General features: G+C 51.0%; 1 protein-coding gene across 2 annotated transcripts in view; it reads right to left on the bottom strand.

Moving 5' to 3' along the window:
* The window catches only part of RNF157 (ring finger protein 157), a 79,915-nt gene that overhangs the window by 6,614 nt on the left and 52,650 nt on the right, over positions 1 to 20,651 (bottom strand). Inside the window, exons 4-18 of one of the 2 annotated variants that reach the window (XM_059996671.1) lie at positions 16,817 to 16,963; positions 16,252 to 16,369; positions 15,720 to 15,786; positions 15,376 to 15,419; positions 14,697 to 14,744; positions 12,703 to 12,774; positions 12,048 to 12,207; positions 11,801 to 11,913; positions 9,573 to 9,811; positions 8,748 to 8,856; positions 6,237 to 6,348; positions 5,589 to 5,761; positions 5,231 to 5,302; positions 4,326 to 4,374; positions 2,120 to 2,230 (exon numbers count right to left, since the gene is read on the bottom strand). In XM_059996671.1, coding sequence (XP_059852654.1) covers positions 2,120 to 2,230; positions 4,326 to 4,374; positions 5,231 to 5,302; positions 5,589 to 5,761; positions 6,237 to 6,348; positions 8,748 to 8,856; positions 9,573 to 9,811; positions 11,801 to 11,913; positions 12,048 to 12,207; positions 12,703 to 12,774; positions 14,697 to 14,744; positions 15,376 to 15,419; positions 15,720 to 15,786; positions 16,252 to 16,369; positions 16,817 to 16,963 — 1,634 coding nt within the window. The remainder of the gene's footprint in view (positions 1 to 2,119; positions 2,231 to 4,325; positions 4,375 to 5,230; positions 5,303 to 5,588; positions 5,762 to 6,236; positions 6,349 to 8,747; positions 8,857 to 9,572; positions 9,812 to 11,800; positions 11,914 to 12,047; positions 12,208 to 12,702; positions 12,775 to 14,696; positions 14,745 to 15,375; positions 15,420 to 15,719; positions 15,787 to 16,251; positions 16,370 to 16,816; positions 16,964 to 20,651) is intronic. The other variant, XM_059996672.1, reaches the window with a different exon arrangement.

Genomic DNA, 20,651 nt, shown 5'->3' on the forward strand with positions numbered 1-20,651 from the left:
TTACCGAGAGAGCAGATGCACTTTCCTTCTCCGTAAGAGTCCTTGAGACCTCGGGGTGAGGCTACGGTGTGACCCTCAAGTCCCTCTTCCGGCAGCCGCCACTGTCATTGGGTTTCACGTCTGGCGTGAAGGGTGGAGCCAGTTTAATCTGAGAATGGCTGGCTCCCGAGATCACCGTAAGGAAGCCCAGGCACTGTTTTCCTTCCAGGTCTCACTACCCTGCCGCAATCCCAGAGTGGAATAAACATCTACCAGCAGCTTGGCCGGAAGGAGTTAGGGACAGGAGGAAGCAGAGGCCTGGGGAGTTAGGGACAGGAGGAAGCAGAGGCCTGGGGAATTAGGGACAGGAGGAAGCAGAGGCCTGGGGAGTTAGGGACAGGAAGAAGCAGAGGCCTGGGGCGTTAGGGACAGGAGGAAGCAGAGGCCTGGGGTCAGCTTCCACCAGCATGGGTGGCTGAAACAATCCCAGTAGCTCTCTCTGCCAAAAAACGGGGGTTGGTGGGGAGCCGCTGGGGGGAGGCAGGAGCCTAGATTCCTCTCTTGAAGCCCAGTGAGCGGCTGGCCAGCACAGCTGCCACAGACACAGGGCGGAGTGAGGGCAGAGATGTCATCTTCCCCAACTAGTGACCAAAATAAATCCTGCCTGAACCCTTTGCCACAGAAGCAGCCCCGCTTTTGTGGAACAGGGATTCATCTATTCTCACAAATATTTCTTTTTCCTGGAAAATTTCAGCATATTAAAATACAGGCTCTTGCCAGTTAGGAATGGACGCCTCAGCGAGAGCCCCTCAGATGTGCGCACGCCCAGCAAGCTTGGGGTTGGGTGTGGGTGAACGTGAACTTTCACACGAAGTCTGGATAACATAAATGAGTTTCAAAATAAACAAACTGGACAGACAGACGTACATCTGGCAAAAAGACATGAGAAACAAATGGACAGACAGAAGCCAGGTAAAGAGTGGGAAGGCAGGAAGTGAAGTGTACCCTGGACCTCAGCCGCTCTGGCCCAGGCCTGGCTGGGTCAACGCTAAGTGGGAAGGGACCGGAGAGCCCTCGGGAAGGCAGTGGGAGGTGTCTCCAGGGATTACGGCTTCCTCCGCCACAAGCCTGCATGGGGCCAGAGGGGTGAGGACCTGGGTCTTTTGCAAGCTGATGGAGAGTGGCAACCACAGGAGTTTGTGTCCCTCCAGCGCCTGTAGCCACGTCGCCAAGAGAGTAAAGCACTGGACCCACGACGAGACGTGGCTGTCCTGAAGCTTAAACATGTCCAGGGCATGTTTAAGAGATTACAAACCACGCAACATGAAGGCAGTCTCTGCCGTGAACCCAGGAGGGGCAATTTCGACCTAGTCCACTGGGCAAGACGTGGCTTTAGAGCCATGGTTGGTGGAGCCCGTGGTGAGCACGGAGCAGAGGGACGTCAGTGCCCAGAGTGTGACTGACAGGTGGGCTCCTCCTGAGAACGCATCCCAGATTCAGTTTAGTGTCATGAGAAGGAACAAGGGGCATGTTGACGGCCCTGATCGAATTTACAGAGTTAGGGCTCCAGGGAGAAGTCACCCTCGACCCCTGATCGTTCCTTTGGGATCCAAATCTAGGGAGCACAAGGCAACTGGTGGTAGCCCAGGGCTCACTGGGTCACAGAGCTAGTCTACAAAACGCTGGCTTTGAAATTCCTCTCTGATCCTAACTAAACACTCTCCTCTGAGGAGCTACAGGTTCCCTTTTCAAGGGCTCAGGCTCTCTTTCCAAGACCTTCTCACAGAGGCTGTGTCTGCCTTAAACTGCCTGTTGATGGAAACAAGACCAGGCCCCCTGCCATGGCATCTGCAAGATCATGATGGAGGGGGCACGGTCAGGCCAAATCGGAAGGATTTGGAGGGATTTTTGCGCCTTTCTTCATGCCCAAATAGTCTCGCTTAGAGCAGAGTCGCTTTTTGCCCAAGGACTCCCCGAGGCCGCCTCACTTCCTTTCAGCAACTGGCTCCCAGCATCTTAGCAAAGCCCATGCCTTCTTGCAGGAACTGTAGGGCAGGAGATGGGTGTCCCAGGGTGAGAGCAGGGGTGCGAGCAGGGGAGCGTCTCCCACCAAGTTCATGTTCAGCAGACTGCCACTCACCGGGTAAGCAGACCTCAGAGCACAGCTTATTGTCCAGTGCTTTCACGCTGGCGATGTCAAAGTCATTGTTATTGTCACACTCCATACCTAGAAATGCGAATGTCCTCTGGCCTGTAACGGAGTTAAGGCAGTTAGAGAGGGCCTGGCTGTGTTTTTCTCTGCTTTGCTTTGTCCTTAAAATAAAAATCTTAAGGATGGAGACAAAAAAAATCAAATCATATGTTAAAAAAAAGACAATAATTAAGTGGGTAAAGAGTGGACAATAAAGGAAACTGTGTGGGTATGTTTGTGTTCTCGCTCTGTTCTGCTCTGTTTCCTTAACTGGCCCCTTTCCAGCCTTCGTTCCTGGGAAATCAGACCCCGGGGAGGTCTGTGGGATACGGACCACGCAGACCCGGGCCCAGAGCAGAGCTAAGCCAGGCTGGAAGAGCTAGGAGAGCCATGGGGGAAGCGACCCTGGCTCCGGCCTGTGTCTGTTGGTGGACGTGGGGTGTGTTTATGACCACAAGACTCTGCGAAATGACTAATACATAGAACGGCAATTAAAGCTCTTGGGTTCCATATTTTGCACCTCAAATCAAAGAATCGCTTCGTTCGCAAAATTATGATTTATTTTCTTTGAGACTTAATTTGCTCTTCTGAGTATGTTTTAAGGGGCTGACCAGAAACCTACAGTCGTGGAAGATGGGAAGCGGACAGTTTTAGATGTTATTTTTTCAAGCCCCCCACCCTGCTTTGTTTCCTTGGTGAAAGGGAGGAAGAAACATACATCTGCGTATGGCATGTCAGGCGGAAACCACATATGGAATGTGAGGTGGAAACCACGTACTGCCCTGTGCCTTTTAGAAGCAAATATTCTATGGGGGGGGCGACAATCACAATGGAGAACTCGGAGCCTTGAGCCCTGAAGACATCAACCGAGGGGAGGCGGCGCCCAACCCCGGCTTGGCTGGCGCACGCGTGCAGCAGAGGCACAGCCTGGGCGACCACCCCTCCTCCGGCACTACTTGGCCAGGAGAGAGTGGTCAAGTGTGCATGCGCACCCCCTGCACACCACACCGCCCCCCAAGCAACTGCCAGGGCCAAAGCAGAAGCGACTAGCATGCCATCTGCATCCCGGCTGGGATCCAGGTCTGCTCTGGAGGTTGCCCTTCTGCAGAGGCACCTCAGAGGAGCAGAGGGAAGAGACACCGGTTCCTGGGATGCCTGCTCCTGCACTCCCAGGTGGGATTCCCAGCCGCCCCCCCTGCTTCCTTGCTCTATCTGTAGGTCGTTCCTTCGCTTCTTGGCTTACTAGAAACAAAATTCTTCCGACTGAAGGTATAATTCACCTTATTTACAAAACAGAAATAGAGTCACAGAGGTAGAAACCAAACTTATGGTTATGGCGGGGAGAAGGGAGGGGAGGGATAAACTGGGAGATTGGGATTGACATATACACACTACTATATATAAAATAGGTAACTAATAAGGACCTACTGTAGAGCACAGGGGACTCTACTCAATACCCTGTAATGGCCTGTATGGGAAAAGAATCTAAAAAAGAGTGGATATGTGTATATGTATAATTGATTCACTTTGCTGGACAGCAGAAACTAACACAACATTGTAAACCAACTATTCCAATTTAAAAAAATATATACTTGAGGCCTGAATGATGGTAAAGAGAATCGTTCCAATAGCCTACAAACACTAGTCTACGCTGAGCTGCTGACGTCTCTTCACCTCACCTTCGCTGTGCCGCCAGGGCTGTGATCCTTCTGCTACTGTAACATCAGCCGTTTTCTTCACTAAGGCAGGAAAACCTACTGCCTAACAGTCGGTTCCCCCAAGGGGAGGAAGCTGTTCTCCTGCTGCAGCTGAACTTTGGGGCTGCCAGAGCCGTTCTGTGAGACTCAGCTGAGAAGCTGAAGCAGGAAGGAAGGTGATGGGAGTTGCCCAAGAAGCCTCAGGACCTACTCAACGTAAATGGAGAACTCCATGTATCTTCTGTAGCCTTGGCTCAGAGGCCCAGAGAGAGCCGGGAAGGGTGCTGAGGTCCTCAGATACCCTGCTCGCTTTGATATTCCACCAAGAAGACAACCTCTCCCCAAAGCCACACCCTTGAGCAGTGCCACCAAGTCACACCAGGGCCCCTTTCTGTACCCTTTAGACAATACCAGGGAAAGAAATATAATAAAAGGGAGCAAAAGACCAGGTCTTTTACCATCTTCTTGTGTGGGTGATCCGTCCTCTTCTTCTAGAACGTCATTTCCCTAGGACAGAAGGAAGGCACTATGAGTCCAGAAAGCAGTGAAATGAGTCTATTGATCGTCAGAAGACAGAACTCATCACCCTCACGGTGTCTATACATTTCCTGTCCGTGTGAGACGGCTGGGAGGCCCAGCAGAGGCAGATTTTGTTTGGCGAGGCAGGATCGGCCTGTAGGGACCAGGTCTGAGGCACGTTACGGAGGGACCCTAGGACTGTCAGGAATACCCTTGGTCATAGTTCAGCTCACACTGTTTCTCTCAGGTGGAAATAAAAGTTGTCAAATGAAAAAGCAAACCGTGAGATCATAAAACTGCCAGAAATCCTTTAGGATCCCCAACCCTATCCAGATGCTCCTTTGAGAACATCTGGCTCAAGAGAAAGTTGTAGAGTCCCCACTGTGAGCTGGGCGTTCCACATACTTCGGCCACACCTCCGTCAGAGCACTTCTCACGCTGAGTTATAACTCTGATTCCTCCATCAGACGGAGCTCCGGGATGGGTGGATTGGTGGGGGGTAGGCAGGCAAAAGCCATGTCACTCGGTCTTTGTGTCCCCCAGTGCCAGGAAGACGTGAGATGCCTGTCCCAGGTAACTACTAAGTGAATTGGAGGACAAACACCCTCTCAAGGGTCTGGCCTGGAAGACTTCCCTCTAGAACTCACCCCACGCCTACTACGCTGAGACCAGCGCCCTCTGCTAATCGGACAGTCCCTCTGCTCTGCACCCTGCCTCTAACAGATCCAAGTGCGCCCCCTTGGAAGGCTTCTTCCAGAACGGCCCCCATGCTATCTGCATCCTCTGCCGGCACCGGCAGTCCTTCTGACCGGGGTGGGGGCACCAGCGTCCACCTTGCTCTCACCTCTGCATCCTGCTCTTCGGCGGCGGCGGCGAGGCCCGCGAAGTTGCAGTCTGGAGACGCCGCTGGTGTCACCTGCAAAGGAGCGACAGAAGTCAAGGTGCAGATGCCACCGGCCCTCCTACCCAGCTCGCCTGGCAGCAAACCCCAACCAAGTCCTCAGGACAGAAGGGGTACCACACGGAAGATCACATCTGAGGGAGCCTTTGAGTCAACGACACGGTACCCTGTTTTCCGGGGCCCCCCTCCCGAGCACTGCGGGGCTTTGCCGACCTCCCTGGCAGGCCCTGGACTGAGCTCCTTGGGACTCGAGTACAGAGCAGAGCAGAGCGGCGAGGGCGAGCCCATGCTCCTCTCTTACCTCTCCTTCCTCTGAGGGGGTCCTGCTGGAGGCCCGGGGGCAGGGGAGAGCCTCCCCGTCCTCTTCCGTGCCGGGGGCGATGTAAGAGCCGGACATGGAGGAGACGGTGTCGGTGCTGATCTGGGAGGACACCATGGACATGACCGACTGGGCCAGACTGCTGCTGGCAGGGTCTTTGGAGACAGGAGTTGGAGGAAGGACACGGAGGTCAGGCCCGGCTGCTGTGAGAGGACTGGGGGCAGAGCTCTCTCGCTGCACCCAGGCAGTGAGGACACCAGCGGCCTGGCCTTGCCCTCACCAAATAGGGTTTAGATGGAAGGTTTTCCAAGGTTTGGCTCCTTTACGTTTTAGAGCTCCAAACTCAACCTCAGGGATGAGGGATTTGCTTTTCCCTGTCATAATGTTAAAGAAAACCTTACGACAGCAGGACTGGGAGTAAGATACCTGCTTCTCCCCCAGCTCAGCCGCTAGACCACCCTCTCATTGCAAGAGAGTGAGTCTCACTTCCTCTCAAGCCGGGGCCTGTTCTGTCTGCTGCTTAGGTATTAATTTGCTGCTCCCCAGTCCATCCGGGAGGAAATATTAGAAGCACTACGGACTCGGCTGACGGGCAAGGACCTGGAGTTGCTCCCGCCCACCCTCGCGTACCTTCTGGGGAGGAAATTGTGGAGGAGAGAGGTGTCCCCGTGCAGGACGACTGGTCAATAGCTCCTGACGATGACAAGGTCAGGTTCTCACTTTCTGGGGTGATGCCACATTCCTGGGGGGCAAAGGAGTAAGCACCAGTCAAACATGTTAGAGGGGAGGGGTCAGGGCGGGGGGCCTGGGAGAGGGGAGATTGGGGCGGGGCGGGGTCAGGGCGGGGGGCCTGGGAGAGGGGAGATCGGGGCGGGGCGGCAGGAGGCGACATGCAGAGGGAGGGCCAGTTCCTCCTCTCATCGCTTCTGTGCAGCCCTGACCCTGAGTGGCTGTCTGGGGGGGGTGGGGGTGGGGGGTGGGGGGTGTGGGGTGTGGGGGTGGGGGTGGGGTGGGGGGGTGGGGGGTGGGGGGGGTGGGGGGCGGGGGGGGGCAAGCACATCCTGCCCGAGGCCCAGCAGCTGCTGGAGCCACACAAAGACCGCAGCTCAGGTGACACAGGTCATCCAGCAGCTGTGACACGGGAACACCCCAGGTTTCCCCAGGACTACAAACAGCTCTCCTTCTGAAGGGAGAGAACACAAAACCGGCGGAGGCCCCGGTACCTGCTGGGCTTCTCCTCTGGGATGGAGGGTTAGTTCCAGCTCGATGGATCTAATACAAACACCGCCTGCCCCCCAGCCCGCGCCCGGCACCCCCATCAGTCACCTGGGCTCGCAACCTCCGTGCACCCCAGGGCAGATGCAAAGGCCTACGGATTCTCTCTCTACAGCCTGTGTTCTCTCTTCCAGGTCTTCTTTTCTTAAAACCTTGGTTTATGGGCTTCCCTGGTGGTGCAGTGGTTAAGAATCCGCCTACCAATGCGGGGGATACGGGTTCGAGCCCTGGTCTGGGAAGATCCCACATGCCGCGGAGCAACTAGGCCCGTGAGCCACAACTACTGAGCCCTCGTGCCACAACTACTGAAGCCTGCGTGCCCAGAGCCCGTGCTCCACAACAAGAGAAGCCGCTGCAATGAGAAGCCCACGCACCGCAATGAAGAGTAGCCCTCGCTCGCCACAACTAGAGAAAGCCCGCGCGCAGCAACGGAGACCCAGCACAGCCAAAAAAAATAAATAAATTAAAAAAAAAAAAAAACTTGGTTCAGGCAACCCTCCTGCCTGGCTTGGTCTGCCTCCTGCCTAATCCAGTCTGCACACCTCCTCCAGGTGGGCCCTCGTGAAGCCACGTTCCCACTGTACCACTGGCCTGCTCAGGGCCCCCACTTCTGCTCCGTGCTTCACGTGTACTGTCCCTGCCGCCAGGAATGTTTCTCTCACCTCTTCGTGTCTAAGAAATTTTGACATTCAGCTCAAACGCTGCCCCGCCATCACACTGCTTCTGGCTCCCTCCACTTAGCGCGATCCTCCACAGCACGTCAGTGTCTCTGTTTTGGGAGCACTTCCTTTCTCTGGTTAAAATTCATTCACTCATTCAACAAACACTTACTAATACCTATGTGCCAGGTGTGGTGTTGTTATTCATGTACATGTCCTGTCTCCTACTGGACCATGAGCTCCTCAGGACATGGACCGCTTTTCACCTCCCTATGCTCCGCTGCACCTAGCCCACCGCCTTACCAGGGGTGGGCTCGACAGCCTGCTGACCTCTGTTACATAAAGCCAGGGTAGAGGCGCACAGGGTAGAGGATCCCATCTTCCACTCAGCCGCCCGGCTTTTCCACCGGCTGCACCTGCGTCCAGAACCCGCCCTCCTCAGACATCTTCCCAGTTCATCTCACCTCCTCTGCCCATGGACCACTTTTCTTTTTACCTGCAACTGCGTGGCATGTGGGATCTTAGTTCCCCAACCAGGGATCGAACCCACATCCCTTGCAGTGGAAGCACGGAGTCCTAACCACTGGACTGCCAGGGGAGTCCCCTTGTCCATGGACCACTTTTTTTTTTGTTTTGGTACGCGGGCCTCTCACTGTTGTGGCCTCTCCCATTGCGGAGCACAGGCTCCGGACGCGCAGGCCCAGCAGCCATGGCTCACGGGCCCAGCCGCTCCGCGGCATGTGGGATCCTCCCAGACCGGGGCACGAACCTGCGTCCCCTGCATCGGCAGGTGGACTCTCAACCACTGCGCCACCAGGGAAGCCCCATGGACCACTTTTTAAAGCGAGCCTCCCGACCCTTACGTGACACACGGATCGCCGGTAACACCTGACACATACGTTTTGTACCGACTGTCTTTTGTGTCCACCCCACCCCAACCATGAAGCCTGTAAGCGCCAGGAGGGCAGGACTTTTGTGTGTCCCCACTGCTGCTGTCCTCTGCATAAAGGATCATATGCCTGGTCAGTAACACAGGCCCCGTACACTGATAAAAGACTGAGTCTGGTGACACCTTTGCTGCTGTCTCAGAGAGTGTTCAAAGGGCGTTTGATGAATGAATGAGAGCAGACAGGCCGGAAGAGGCCAGCAGGCAGGAAGCAGAGCACCTGGAGTCCAAAAGCAAACAAGGAAGGACACTGCACATCACCTCTCTGAGATGCTGGGCTGACGGTCTCTGCGACAGGGGCGTCTCGGATTCGCTGCATGAACGCTCATCTTCCTCTTCGTGCAGCACAGAAGAATTCTGGGAGATGGACCTGCATAAGCCCAGAGGGAGAAGCAGCTGCAGCCAATGCCCCTTAAAGAACAGAACTCGCCTGCACTCCCATTAACCAGATGTCACAGGGAGAAGAGGGCCCTGAGGGGAACCTAAATCTTAGGAAGGAGCGGGGACCTGAGAAAGGGCACCAGAGGGTCTGAGACCTCTTCTGGGCGTCGGAAAATCGGAGTTTTACCTTTAGCTCTTTCAGACAATTGTGTCTGAACTGGGGGAAAACCACTGACATGTCTAGGGTTTCAATATTTTCATGTGTAAAATACCTTCCTTTCCTCTGCCGCGGAAGCTTATTATGACTTGCTCCTAGTTGGATGTAAACGCCTAAGAAACACAGATCACAAGGTCCCTTTGGTCCTCAGACTAGGTGATGCTCCCAGGGGCCTGAATGACCCTAACGCTGTCACCGTCCCTATACCCCATACTCTCCTCCCACAACAGAACCCATGAGAGGTTCGTCCGTCTGGATCCTCCTAAGTACCCATGTACCATCTTATTTTCCTCTCCCAAGGGATGGGATAACTACCCCTCAGGTGCTAGCCCAGGTCTTCAGTGCAGTGAGCAGCTCTGGGAACAGCCCAGAGGGTCTACACTGCCCTGGGACTTGGGACTCGAGCCAGCACCGAGGAGGTGAAAGATGGATTGAAAGCACCTCATCAAGGACCCCAGGGCCAACACTACTGCATGCTGGCTACTCACTTGGAGAGACTGTTTCTGAGCTTGAGTCCTGGGCTGCTGCAGTCGGACAGGCGGTCAAGGGGGGAGAGCGTCCGGACAGGAGGCAGGTGGCCATCGCTGCCATAGGAAGGCAGCATTCCCGAGAGGTGTCTGTCTCCAAGCACGTGGAGTGGGGGGACTGCCGGGGATGCGGTAAGGGGCCCATTGAGGGCCTCCAGAAGAGATACCACTTCATAACCTGGTGGAATGTTCTCTGAGGACTAGGGGAATCAGAGACAGGTTGGGAAATTAATTAAATACTCTTCCTTTTATGGTATGAGCGTTGTTTCTTCCTCTGCGTTGGAAAAACGCTTTCTTTTACATCTAGTCTGGGGCTCTGGCAAAGGGAAGCTGTATTAGAAGCAGAAGAAAGATAAATTATCAGAGAACCGCGTGTTCCTTGACGCTGCTTACTGATGAACTTCTTCTTAATACTGTTTATTTTTTCCGATTACAGTAGAAATATATGTTCATTACAGGAAATTTGGAAAATACATAAAAGTGGAAAGAAGGAAAAAAGTCATCAACCATCAAATCACCCAAAGTGATAACTTTTGTTAGCATTCTGGTGTTATTTTCTTCCAGTGTTTTTTCCTCTGTACTGTTTACACAGTTGTGATCAATGTGTTAATGATAATTTTATACCCCGCTTACCTCACGGAACATAAATATTTTCCTTCACATGCAACCCCTTTCATAGATACCATACATTTCCTTACTCTTCCATTGGTGTTGGCTATTTAGCTGTGTCCATTTCCTGCTGTAAACAACACTTTGATGAACATCTGTTCATCTATTGTGCAAAAATCTCTTTTTCTCAGATCATTTTCTGGGTATTAAATTCTACGACCTTAGATTACCAAGTACAAATGTTTTTAAGGCTCTTAATATATACAGCTGTTTTGTTTATCTTCAGTGACCTTTCTAGTTACACCCTTACAAGCAGTACAGACTACCTGTTTTAATTGCTTCTTGGCCAGCATGGGGTATCTTTAAAAAAGGAAGTTTTTAAAGGTGAAAGGTGAAAAATGGTCTCTCATCTTAATTTGCATGTTGTTGATTGTTAACGTGGTTGACTTTTTAAAAAATGACTGTTGACCAGCTATGTTTCCTCTTCTGAGAAATTTTTTATATATCTTTTGCCCATTTAGCTACTATTTCATTCAAGTGAGTTATGGTAAAGATACTAGCCTTTCCTCTGATGCAAATGTTGTGAGTACATTTTTTTTCTTTAGATGATTTGCTGTTTGGTTTTAACTTTGGTCATCTTTTACACATCTAAAAAACAAATTTAGATGTTCGGGACTTCCCTGGCGGTCCAGTGGTTAAGACTCCGCACTTCCACTGCAGGGGGTGCGGGTTTAATTGCTGGTTGGGGAACTAAGATCCCACATGCCACGCGGCGTGGCCAAAAAAAAAAAACAAAAAAACTACAGGTTCTTTTTTGGTAGCATTGCATTGTTTTCAAGCTTAGAGAGCCCTCTCCCATCCATAGTCAACTAAAGAATCATCTATAATTTATTCTAGGTTTTTAATGTTTGGCTTGCTCTGTTTTTAGTGCAGTTAACTAGTTACTCCGCCTGGAATTTGTTATCTGGTAAGAACTGAAATGCTAAACTCATTGTTTCTCCCTAAAGCACTACCTAATCATTCCAGTACCATTTAGTGAATAATTGGTAATTAATCTCTTCCACTAGCGTGTTAACCTAAAGACAAGACCTTCTGGTCTATAACTACAAAGCGTAGAGGCTTGACACCATCACTTACACCACGAGACAGAGGTGAATTATTTCATCTACGTGGCTCCCAGTCCCTGAAGTCACGAAATAAGACAAAAAAAAACCAATTACCTTCTCGGAGGATTCAGATAAAAATGGTAACTTGTATGTAAATCCCAAACAATCATCCCCTTGTTTCTGCTTGGGGGCGTTCCAGAGCTGGACCCCATCCCCACCCCCATCCGCCTGGACACTGGAGTGAAACAGCAAGCTGACAGCTCTAGGGATGGTAAATGTTAACTGGACGCTGAGTCCCCAAGGTGGAAAGGGGAGCTTTTAATGATCAGAACCTCATTTTCCACTGTACTATTGGCTGGTTTTTAACACAACATGATCTCGGCCAGCTCACTCAGTACTTCAGAACGCCAAGGTTTAATTACTTGTCACAAAGTCACGTGAAGAAGGACAAAACGTGAAAAAAGCCCAACTTACTGAATGCTCTTCTGAGTCGGATGTCTGGGATGAGAGGATGGGGTTAAAGCTGGTTGGGGACAGAGGGCCCAGTTTCTTCCTCATGGCTCTGATCTGAAGCAGTGCCCGGAAGGCTGTGAAGAAGAAAACAGGCCATCAGGACACGGTGATGCAGAAGTCAGGATGGACAAGAGCCCGCACAGAAGCCACGACCCCTTCTCCCCCCGAGGGCTGACCTCGGGGACCCAGCAGGGCCTCCGGGGCTTACGCAGTCGGCAGATGGGGCAGTTGTTGGCCTGGTAGCGCAGGGTGTCGGCGCAGGTGTTACACAGGCAGAGGTGACGACAGGGCAGAATCAAGGTGTCCCGCACGTCTGAGAGACACACCACACACTCGGCACTGTTATCACTCACTTCATCCTCAGCCACCTGGCCGGGGGACAGAAATTTAGCCAGTGTCACAAAGACCCTCACGTCACACACCTTCTTTCGAAGGCAGCCTGCCTGCACAGCTGAGACAATGCACTTGGTAAACTACGTTGAACTTGGTAGTTTACCAAGTGCACTGGCACACTCAGTTTCACTTCTTCTGGCAACTGTTTGTCTCAAGCTCGTCCTCTGAGGCTGAGATCTGGTCCTGTCTGAAAGTCGGAGCTGAAGGGGCCCAGGAGGCCACCCAGGGAAGTGGGGAGCAATGAACTGAGTGAGCAGAGCCCTGCCGAAGAACCGATCCAAACCAGCCTATATTCTCATTTCCAATGTTATATAAGTATAATCATCTGAAACGAGGAAGAAGGAATACCCTTCTAGGACCAAATGGATTCCAGAGCTTGGCATGCTAAGTCCCTAGATCCTGGCTGGATCAGAGGAGTTCTCACTCTGCCTCCTGGGAAGAGTACATTCAGAACTGCGGAGGGAACTTGCCTTACACTCTTGCGTGTTGTACTTGTTTTCAATTCCATAGATCTCCTGAAGGAGGTAGCTGACCCCATCCACCTGAAGAGCCAATGGAAAAGTTCAAGGGCAGAGGCTGGTTCCACCGAGAGATGAGTGGGAACTCGCCCCCCACCCCCCAACCTCCTTCGGTAACCAAGGACTACTGATTCACAATGAAAAAAAATCAAAGGCCTAGAAGAGTAAAGGAAGCTCTTATTTACTAATGTGTTCTCTCTGGGAGGGGAACGGAAATCAAATGCTTCATTCACCCACCCTTATGCCCAACAGGGAACGTGCCCAAATACAACAGTAACACTCGTACTGCAGGTCGCTATAACGGACAGTCAAGGAAGGCAGGAACTAGGAAAAGGATGGAAGACCACGTGTCAGAAGCATTGGCTATGTAATAATAAAAGCTAAGTTTAGACATTACAAACGGGAAGCAATGGGAATGGGAAAGAAAGAGAAGAAATGGGCAAGGAAAAGAGGGGAAGGGAAAATGCAGAAGCAAAGAGAGAGCAGGACCTTGAAGGAGGGGCCGATTGCGCCCCCTCCAGGGCCACGGAGCCACCCCATCTCCAACACGCAGCAAAATATGACCTCTGTTGGCCCTGCTCCTTAAAACCTCAACTTTGGGAACTGCCTGGCGGTCCAGTGGTTAGGACTCAGCGTTCTCACCGCCAGGGGGCCTGGGTTCAATCCCTGGTCAGGGAACTAAGATCCCGCGAGCCCCGAAGCACAGCCAAGAAAAAACCCAAAAAAAACAAAAAACATGAGAACCTCAACTTCAATGCCCCGTTTGACTCCCACTAGCTTGGGCCATGTTGGTGCCAAAGCTGGCCCCTCCCTTGTTTCTTTACGCCTGCTCACTCCTCTCCCCTGCCCCCCACCCTGTCCCACTTATCCCTGCCCCTAAGGCCCAGTCTGTCACCGATGTCGCATCCCACTCTCCAGTCTGACAAAGGCTGTTGCTGATGCCAATCTAGCAACAGAAGAAGAGATAAACCATTTCCCTTGAGCTACCCTAGCCTTTCCATCCCATCCAGGAGTCCTGGGGAACCAGGCCTTCCCATGAGGCAACTCACTGAGGCCAGGCCTTTCCAGGCCGTACCCTGGGCTCAGGATCTGTTATCTCCTCTGCCTCTCTTAAAACTTGCTTTAACACAGTGATTATATTGGAAAGGACATTATCAACAAATTCATACTAAAGTATTACTGACTACTATTGACCTCATTAAGGGTGGAGAGCACTTAATACCTGAAGAATGAATGATGTAGAATTTCAGATATCTGTCACCCATCTGCGGGGGCGGGGGCTTTCTTTGCATCTCAACCCGAGGTCTACCCTGCCCCCCACCCGACTGCTCCACACCCTTGTGTGACGACACACCTTCCCTTGGCAATGCCACTGACACCCCTCCCCTCCTTGTCTTCCATGACCCTCCTCCTGCCTCTGCAAGAGCGGAAGGAAAGTGCTGGCACACAGCGGGGGTTAGGACTTCCAGCAACATATGCGTAACTTGCCTGATCATTCTGGAAGGGGGCAGATGGCCAGCAAACTTGGAATGTGAGAAAAGGAATGTTGGGATAAATTACGCCAAGAGCTCCAGTTGGCCTTGAACTGGATCCCAATACTTTTATCCTTTAGCTGGAAACGTCTCTCACCCTGGCATTTTAAATAAAAACATTCTCCCTAAACCTAAAGTCAGGAGATAAATCTTGTCCTTTCATTTTCTAAAGTCCCCTGCTCAGATAATGGCTACCTCACCACCAACAATTCGGGAACAACAGAGATACCAAAAATCAGTATTCCTTTCAGGCCACCCAAGTAGTTTCCAACACAGAAAAGCATTCCCTGTTTGCTTTTCTTCTTTGATCTAAAAAAAGGGGGGTGGTGGTGGGAGGGAAAGAAGAGTGCTTTAGCAAAAGAGTGGAGAGAGAGAAGGGGGTACACCAACAGTCCCTGGCCCTCGAATACTTACTACTTGTTTCTGTTTGAGGGGCTTGACACAGAAAGTCCCGTCTGTGTGCTGGAGTGAAAATACACAGTTATGAAGGAGGGCAACGAGGATCAGCTGTTCTTTTGTTACTTCTCTCAATTACACACCTCCTGGAGGCCCCCCCAGCCCCCCCCCCCACCCTGCCAGTGTGGAATGACAGACTCCTAATACAGGAAGGGTCTTCAAGCACATAGTCTAGCCCTTCTTCTTTAAGAAGAGGAAATGATGGATTTCCCTGGTGGTCCAGTGGTTAAGAATCGGTCAGGGAACTAAGATCCCACATGCCGTGAGGGAACTAAGATCCCACATGCCGTGGGGCAACTAAGCCCGAGCGCCGCAACTACTGAGCCCATGCACTACAACTAGAGAGAAGCCCTGGCAGCACAACAAAGATCCTGAGTGCCATAAATAAGACCCGACGCAGCCAATAAATAAATATTAAAAAAAGAAGAAGAGGAAACAAGGCCTAAGGAGCTGAAGGTCATGCAGCAAGTTGGGGGCGTAGCCCCCGGTGTGGTGCTTCCCCCAGCTCCCTGCGCAGCCTCGGAGCTGGACCCACTCTGCCGAGCGCAGGCAGCCAGTGAACAGGGATCCACGTGTCCTCACAGGAAAGACAGAGCAACATGTACCAAAGTGAGGCCCTGTAACATTACCCACTGACCTTTTCAAAAGTGCCCAGCAGGACGTGGCAATGGCCAAAATACTCTGAAACAAATAAAGGCACATGGATGAAGAAGAAGAAAGCCCACAACACACCTCGATTCCACTCACCTTCCCCGGGTCCCACAGTCTGGCAACACGAACCCTCTGGCTGTCACGGGAAGGGGCAGGTTACCCAGTAGGACTCTCGTTGCCCGAGAAGCGTGGGAGAAAAAGTGCGTGGGGATGTGGGAACTGCCTGATACCCACGGGGGAGGCGTGCTGTTCTGAGGCCTCAGCCGCTGCCAGGCCTGCACGCTACATACGGGCACGTGTGCAGCCCAAGAAGACAGGAAGCGCCCATACCATCTCCTTCATCCACCACAGCATGGACCACTAACGGGTAAACCTCTCTGTCCAGGTCAAAGCCAAGCTGAAAGAAAAGGAAAAAGAAAAAACGAAAGGGACTTAACACATTTAAAGGGCACAGTAATCCGTCAGAAAAGGGAGGTCTCGTCGGGAAGCCTGAATCTCATCTCTGTTCCTCTTCCATCAACCTGGTTAACTACCTAAGTCCGTAGAATTGAAGGCCACCAGTCTCTTTGTAAAAAGTCCCCTAGATGTAAAGGCTTCTAACCTGCAGGTCTTTCCTTCGGACACGGCTTTCTCAAAATATCCTGGGTTAATGGGCTACTCTGGGATAGAAAAATTAGATGTATCCTTCCCAGGGCGTGAAGACGTTACAAGGCTGAAGGGGAGCATGGCCTTCGAGTACCCGGGCCCATCCTTTGCTGCTGGCCAGGGTCCTGAGTAGCTCCCACGCCCTGTGGGTCTGTGGGCAGAACCTGCCCTGCGCTTTCTCCCAGTGGCCGGGCCCCTCCGCCAGCCGGCAGCTCACCTCCTCTTCAGCCCACTCGGAGGGGTCCACGGTGTGGGAGGGCAGGCAGAACTGCTGGCACACCCCACGCTTGTAGTGCACCGTCTCTGACTGCAGGCTGTTGTCTTTGGGGATGTAGCTGTTGATCAAAGTGGGAAGCAAAGCGAAAGTTACTGACAGTTTCCTCTGTCTCATGCCTGTTCTCAGTTATCAACACGTTCTCAGTATAGAGTGGAAGAGAAAAGAGAAGAAAAGATCTTCTTTATAATCTCTTTCCCTTGCCCTTGCTTGGTAATGCTATTAAAGTTATCTATTCAACCCACATATCCACAGAAAGGTAGCTTAATAGATTTTTAACAGCATCATGATGACCTGAAGGACTATGCTGCTATCTGTCCCTGTACCAAGATGACATAGTTTGAAGGGGAAAGGTGAAAAAGTAAGGCTGGGTAGAAGAAAATCCAAATTCAGGAACCAGCTCTCACCTGGGTGTAGAAAAAGAATGTTTTCCTCCACAGGTGAGCACGTCAGGCACAGACCCTAACCTGTCTAGGAAGGATGTGGCTCCCCGGTCCTTTGTTCTTACCTGGCAATCCCATTCTGGAACTCTTCGGTGGCCTGATAATAGATGGTGATGGCCACCCGAGCATCCGTGTCAAAGGTGAACTCCACGTTGTAGTGGACTTTCGCTCTGCCGGCCTCTTCCCCCGGGGTCTTCACTTCCTCGGCACATCTAGAAAACCACAAAGACTCAGCATTTGGGAGTAGCAAATTAATATTTTAAAAGTAATCTTTTTTCTTTTTTTTTGTGGGATCTTAGTTCCCTGACCAGGGATGGAACCATGCCCTCTGCAGTGGAAGTGCAGAGTCCTAACCACTGGACTGCCAGGGAATTCCCTTCTTTTTTTTTTTAATATTTAGTTATTTGGTTGCACCAGGTCTTAGTTGCGGCTCGAGGGCTCCTTAGTTGTGGCATGCGTGTGGGATCTAGTTCCCTGACCAGGGATTGAACCCAGGCCCCCTGCATTGGGAGCGAGGAGTCTTATCCACTGCGCCATCAGGGATGTCCCTTGTTTTCTTTTTCTAATTGAACGTATTGTGGGCTTCCCTCTGTGATCATACACTTTCCATCCTCATTCTGAATGACGGCAGAGCACTTTGTTACCACTATCAGGGGGCATTTAGGGGATTTCTGATATTTCACGGTGCCACAGTTAACATCCTTGTGCGTTTGCCAGGCTTTACAAAAAAAAGTTTTTAATTTTAATCAAAGTTACTAATCACATAGTTTAAATAGTTTCCACAAGGCTTGTGACAAAAAACCAGCAGGTCTCTTTCTGTCCCTTTTCCTCTTCTTTAGAGAAAACTGCCTTTACCTCTGTAGCTGACCATTCTGGCATTTATCTGCATGTTCATTTTTCAGTTTTAGGCATTATCTATTGACCTCCTACTATGGAAATGAGACTTTCTCTTTCCTCACTCTGCTCCATGTTGGGACACCCCTTCCACCATGTGACACACCATGATTTTGTTAGCTCAGGACATCTTCGTCTATACGACTGTGAGTCCATCAACATTATTCACAGTTCAGCCACAGAGTAATCTCTAATAATTTTTCCTTTCCTGCGTAAGTTTTTCTTAGAGCTTGTGCTCATTTTGCTTTTTTTTCAGTTGCTTAGTCTTTTCTGCACTAGTCACTAATTCAAATTCAAACTCTTTGGCTGTCTACATCTCGACGTTCAGACGCACCAGGCATTCTGTGCACCTTGTCTTTTTGAGCAGGACACTTATGGAGCCTTCTGACCTGCTCCATCTGGACCCTGATCCCTCCGTACCTGCACACGGCTGCCACCCTGGAATCTCCCTGTCCCATCTCCCTGTGTGTCCCTTTTGCCTCTCTCCCGGAGAATCGCATGCTTCCTGCATCTCCTGGCTTTCTCTTTCTTGGGTTACGCTTTCCTTTTGCTGGAGCACAACTTCCAGTAGCATCCTGGAAAAGGGTGTGTTGGAGGGATAAACTTTTCGAGAGATTTTATTATACAATCACACGTCATTGAAAGTCTGGCTGAGGGAATTCCCTGGTGGTCCAGTGGTTAGGACTCGGTGCTTTCACTGCTGAGGATGCGGGTTCAATCCCTGGTTGGGGAGCTAAGATCCTGCAAGCCACGAGGCCAAAAAAAAAAAAAAAAAGTCTGGCTGAGTAAAGAATTCTGGATTATAAATACTTTAAAAAAGTCATTTCAGAGCATTGCTGCGTTATCTTTTAGCTCCCAGGGTCGAGCACTCAGTGGACCTTTGTAGAAACTCTTAAATTATGTACGTCGTCGGTGATTCCTTCCATGTTCTCCATTCTCTCTTTCTAGAACCATTAGTTGGCTGTTGGACCTTCTATTCTTCATATCTTTCCTCTTCTGTTTTCCATAGCTTTGCCTTTATGCTCCACTTCCTAGAACATTTCCACTTTTCTTCCGATATTCTATTGGTTTTTTCATTTCTACGTTTTTAAACTCTGAGAGCCTTGTTTGTTTGCTAAACGCTTTGTGTCACTGCGTCTGTGAAATAAGAAGGCAGTATCTTCTCTATGTTTCTGAGGCTACAAATCAAGGTTTCCTCTTCCTGCAGTTTTTATTTCCACTTTTTCCCCCTGTTGGCTTGTTTTACAATTGTCTTTCATACGATAGGCGTTCCTTATACATCTGAGAATCTTTGGTTGTCTGCTCATACTAAGACATTTAAACCCCCTAATTGTGGTCCATGGGGACTTCCCTGGCGGTCCAGCGGTTAGGACTCCACGCTTGCACTACAGGGTGCATGGGTTCGATCCCTGGTCAAGGAACTAAGATCCCTCATGGCACGCGGCCAAAAAAATAATAAAATCCTGATGGGAACTGAGTGCACGGTGGGGCTTGGGGATGCTAGGCTTCCCTGGGGACTCATCTGGGTCAGGAGAGGGACCTCCAAAACCAGTCTCTTTGGTCTTCCCACCTGGGGGCGTCTGATTGTCCAAAGAACAGTTTTCCTCTCTTCTAACAATGGCCTGACTGCTGGCATTCTGGGCTTAGAGTTGGGGTTGGGGGGCAGGCTGGAGGGCTCAGCATCCAACGTTTCTGAATTCACTTAACCCCCTGATTTCAGTACTGAGTCCAGCCCTTAGCTGTGCCTCGGTCACCCAAGTCCAGAGATTCTTTGTTTGAACTTTTCCAGTGAGCATCGTCTGCCAGCCTTTTGCCAGGGTGTGGGAGGGCAGTTCTGGCTGTGTAGTCTAAGGGAGGGGGGATCTGAATACCTCTCAAGCAGACTTTCCACTAACCTCCCTCCTTTTAGCCACCCCCACCCCCAAGATGTCCAGAGGTACCTGGAACTGCCAATTCCTGAGCCTTCTGGGGGAAACCACAGTACAAACTGGTGATTCTCAGCTTTTCCTTCTGTTTGTTCAGGATCCTGATTTCTCAGGTTTAGTAAGTTATTTAACATTCACCACCTGTTTCCAGTCTCTAAAATTTTTTAAATTAATTAATTTATTTTTGGCTGCGTTGGGTCTTTGTTGCCGTGTGTGGGCTCTCTAGTTGCGGCGAGCGGGGGCTACTCTTTGTCGCAGTGCATGGGCTTCTCATTGCAGTGGCTTCTCTTGTTGCGGAGCATGGGCTCTAGGCGCGTGGACTTCAGTAGCTGTGGCTCGAAGGCTCTAGAGCGCAGGCTCAGTAGTTGTGGCACACGGGCTTAGCTGTTCCGCGGCATGTGGGATCCTCCCGGACCAGGGCTCGAATCCATGTCTCCTGCATTGGCAGGCAGATTCTTAACCATTGCGTCACCAGGGAAGCCCCAGCCTCTAAAATTTTGTTGCCGTTGCTCCTTTCCCACTCTCCCAATTTTTGTGGATTTGTGCTGTTTAAAAATACTCATTATTGTTTAGTGGGGTTTGGAGAGGAAGCAAAGGTACATGTTCAATCCTCCATCTTTACCTGGAAATCTGAGAATCAGAATTTAATTTAGTTCCATCTCAGAAAAAACAAAATCAAAACTCACCCTTCATCTTAACATTTATTGATCACCAGGTGCTTTCCCTTTCATTATCCCCTTTAATTTTGACAACAGCCATGAAAGGTAAGGTTGGTTCACTATTTTACAGGTGAGAACCAGAAGCTCAGAGCAGTTGCCTCATTTTATTCTAGAGCTGCAGCCAGGCTGCCACATCCGAGGCCAGGACCTCAAGGGGGCTCAGACCCCTGAATCCATCTCCATCAAATACGCGAGCAGACCATATGTGATGAGAGAAACAAGTAGCCGGAGCAGCTGACAGCTGGCAGGCTCCTGAGGCCTCAGTAGCCTCCATCTATCCTGCTGTGGCAGGAACTCCCCGGTGGAGGGGGGCCGGCCGGCTGCAGACTCTTCTGCAGCAAAAGAGTTTCCCCTTGGCTGCG

Source organism: Delphinus delphis, chromosome 19 (assembly GCF_949987515.2).
Source record: "Delphinus delphis chromosome 19, mDelDel1.2, whole genome shotgun sequence".
In the NCBI taxonomy this organism is placed as follows: domain Eukaryota; kingdom Metazoa; phylum Chordata; class Mammalia; order Artiodactyla; family Delphinidae; genus Delphinus; species Delphinus delphis.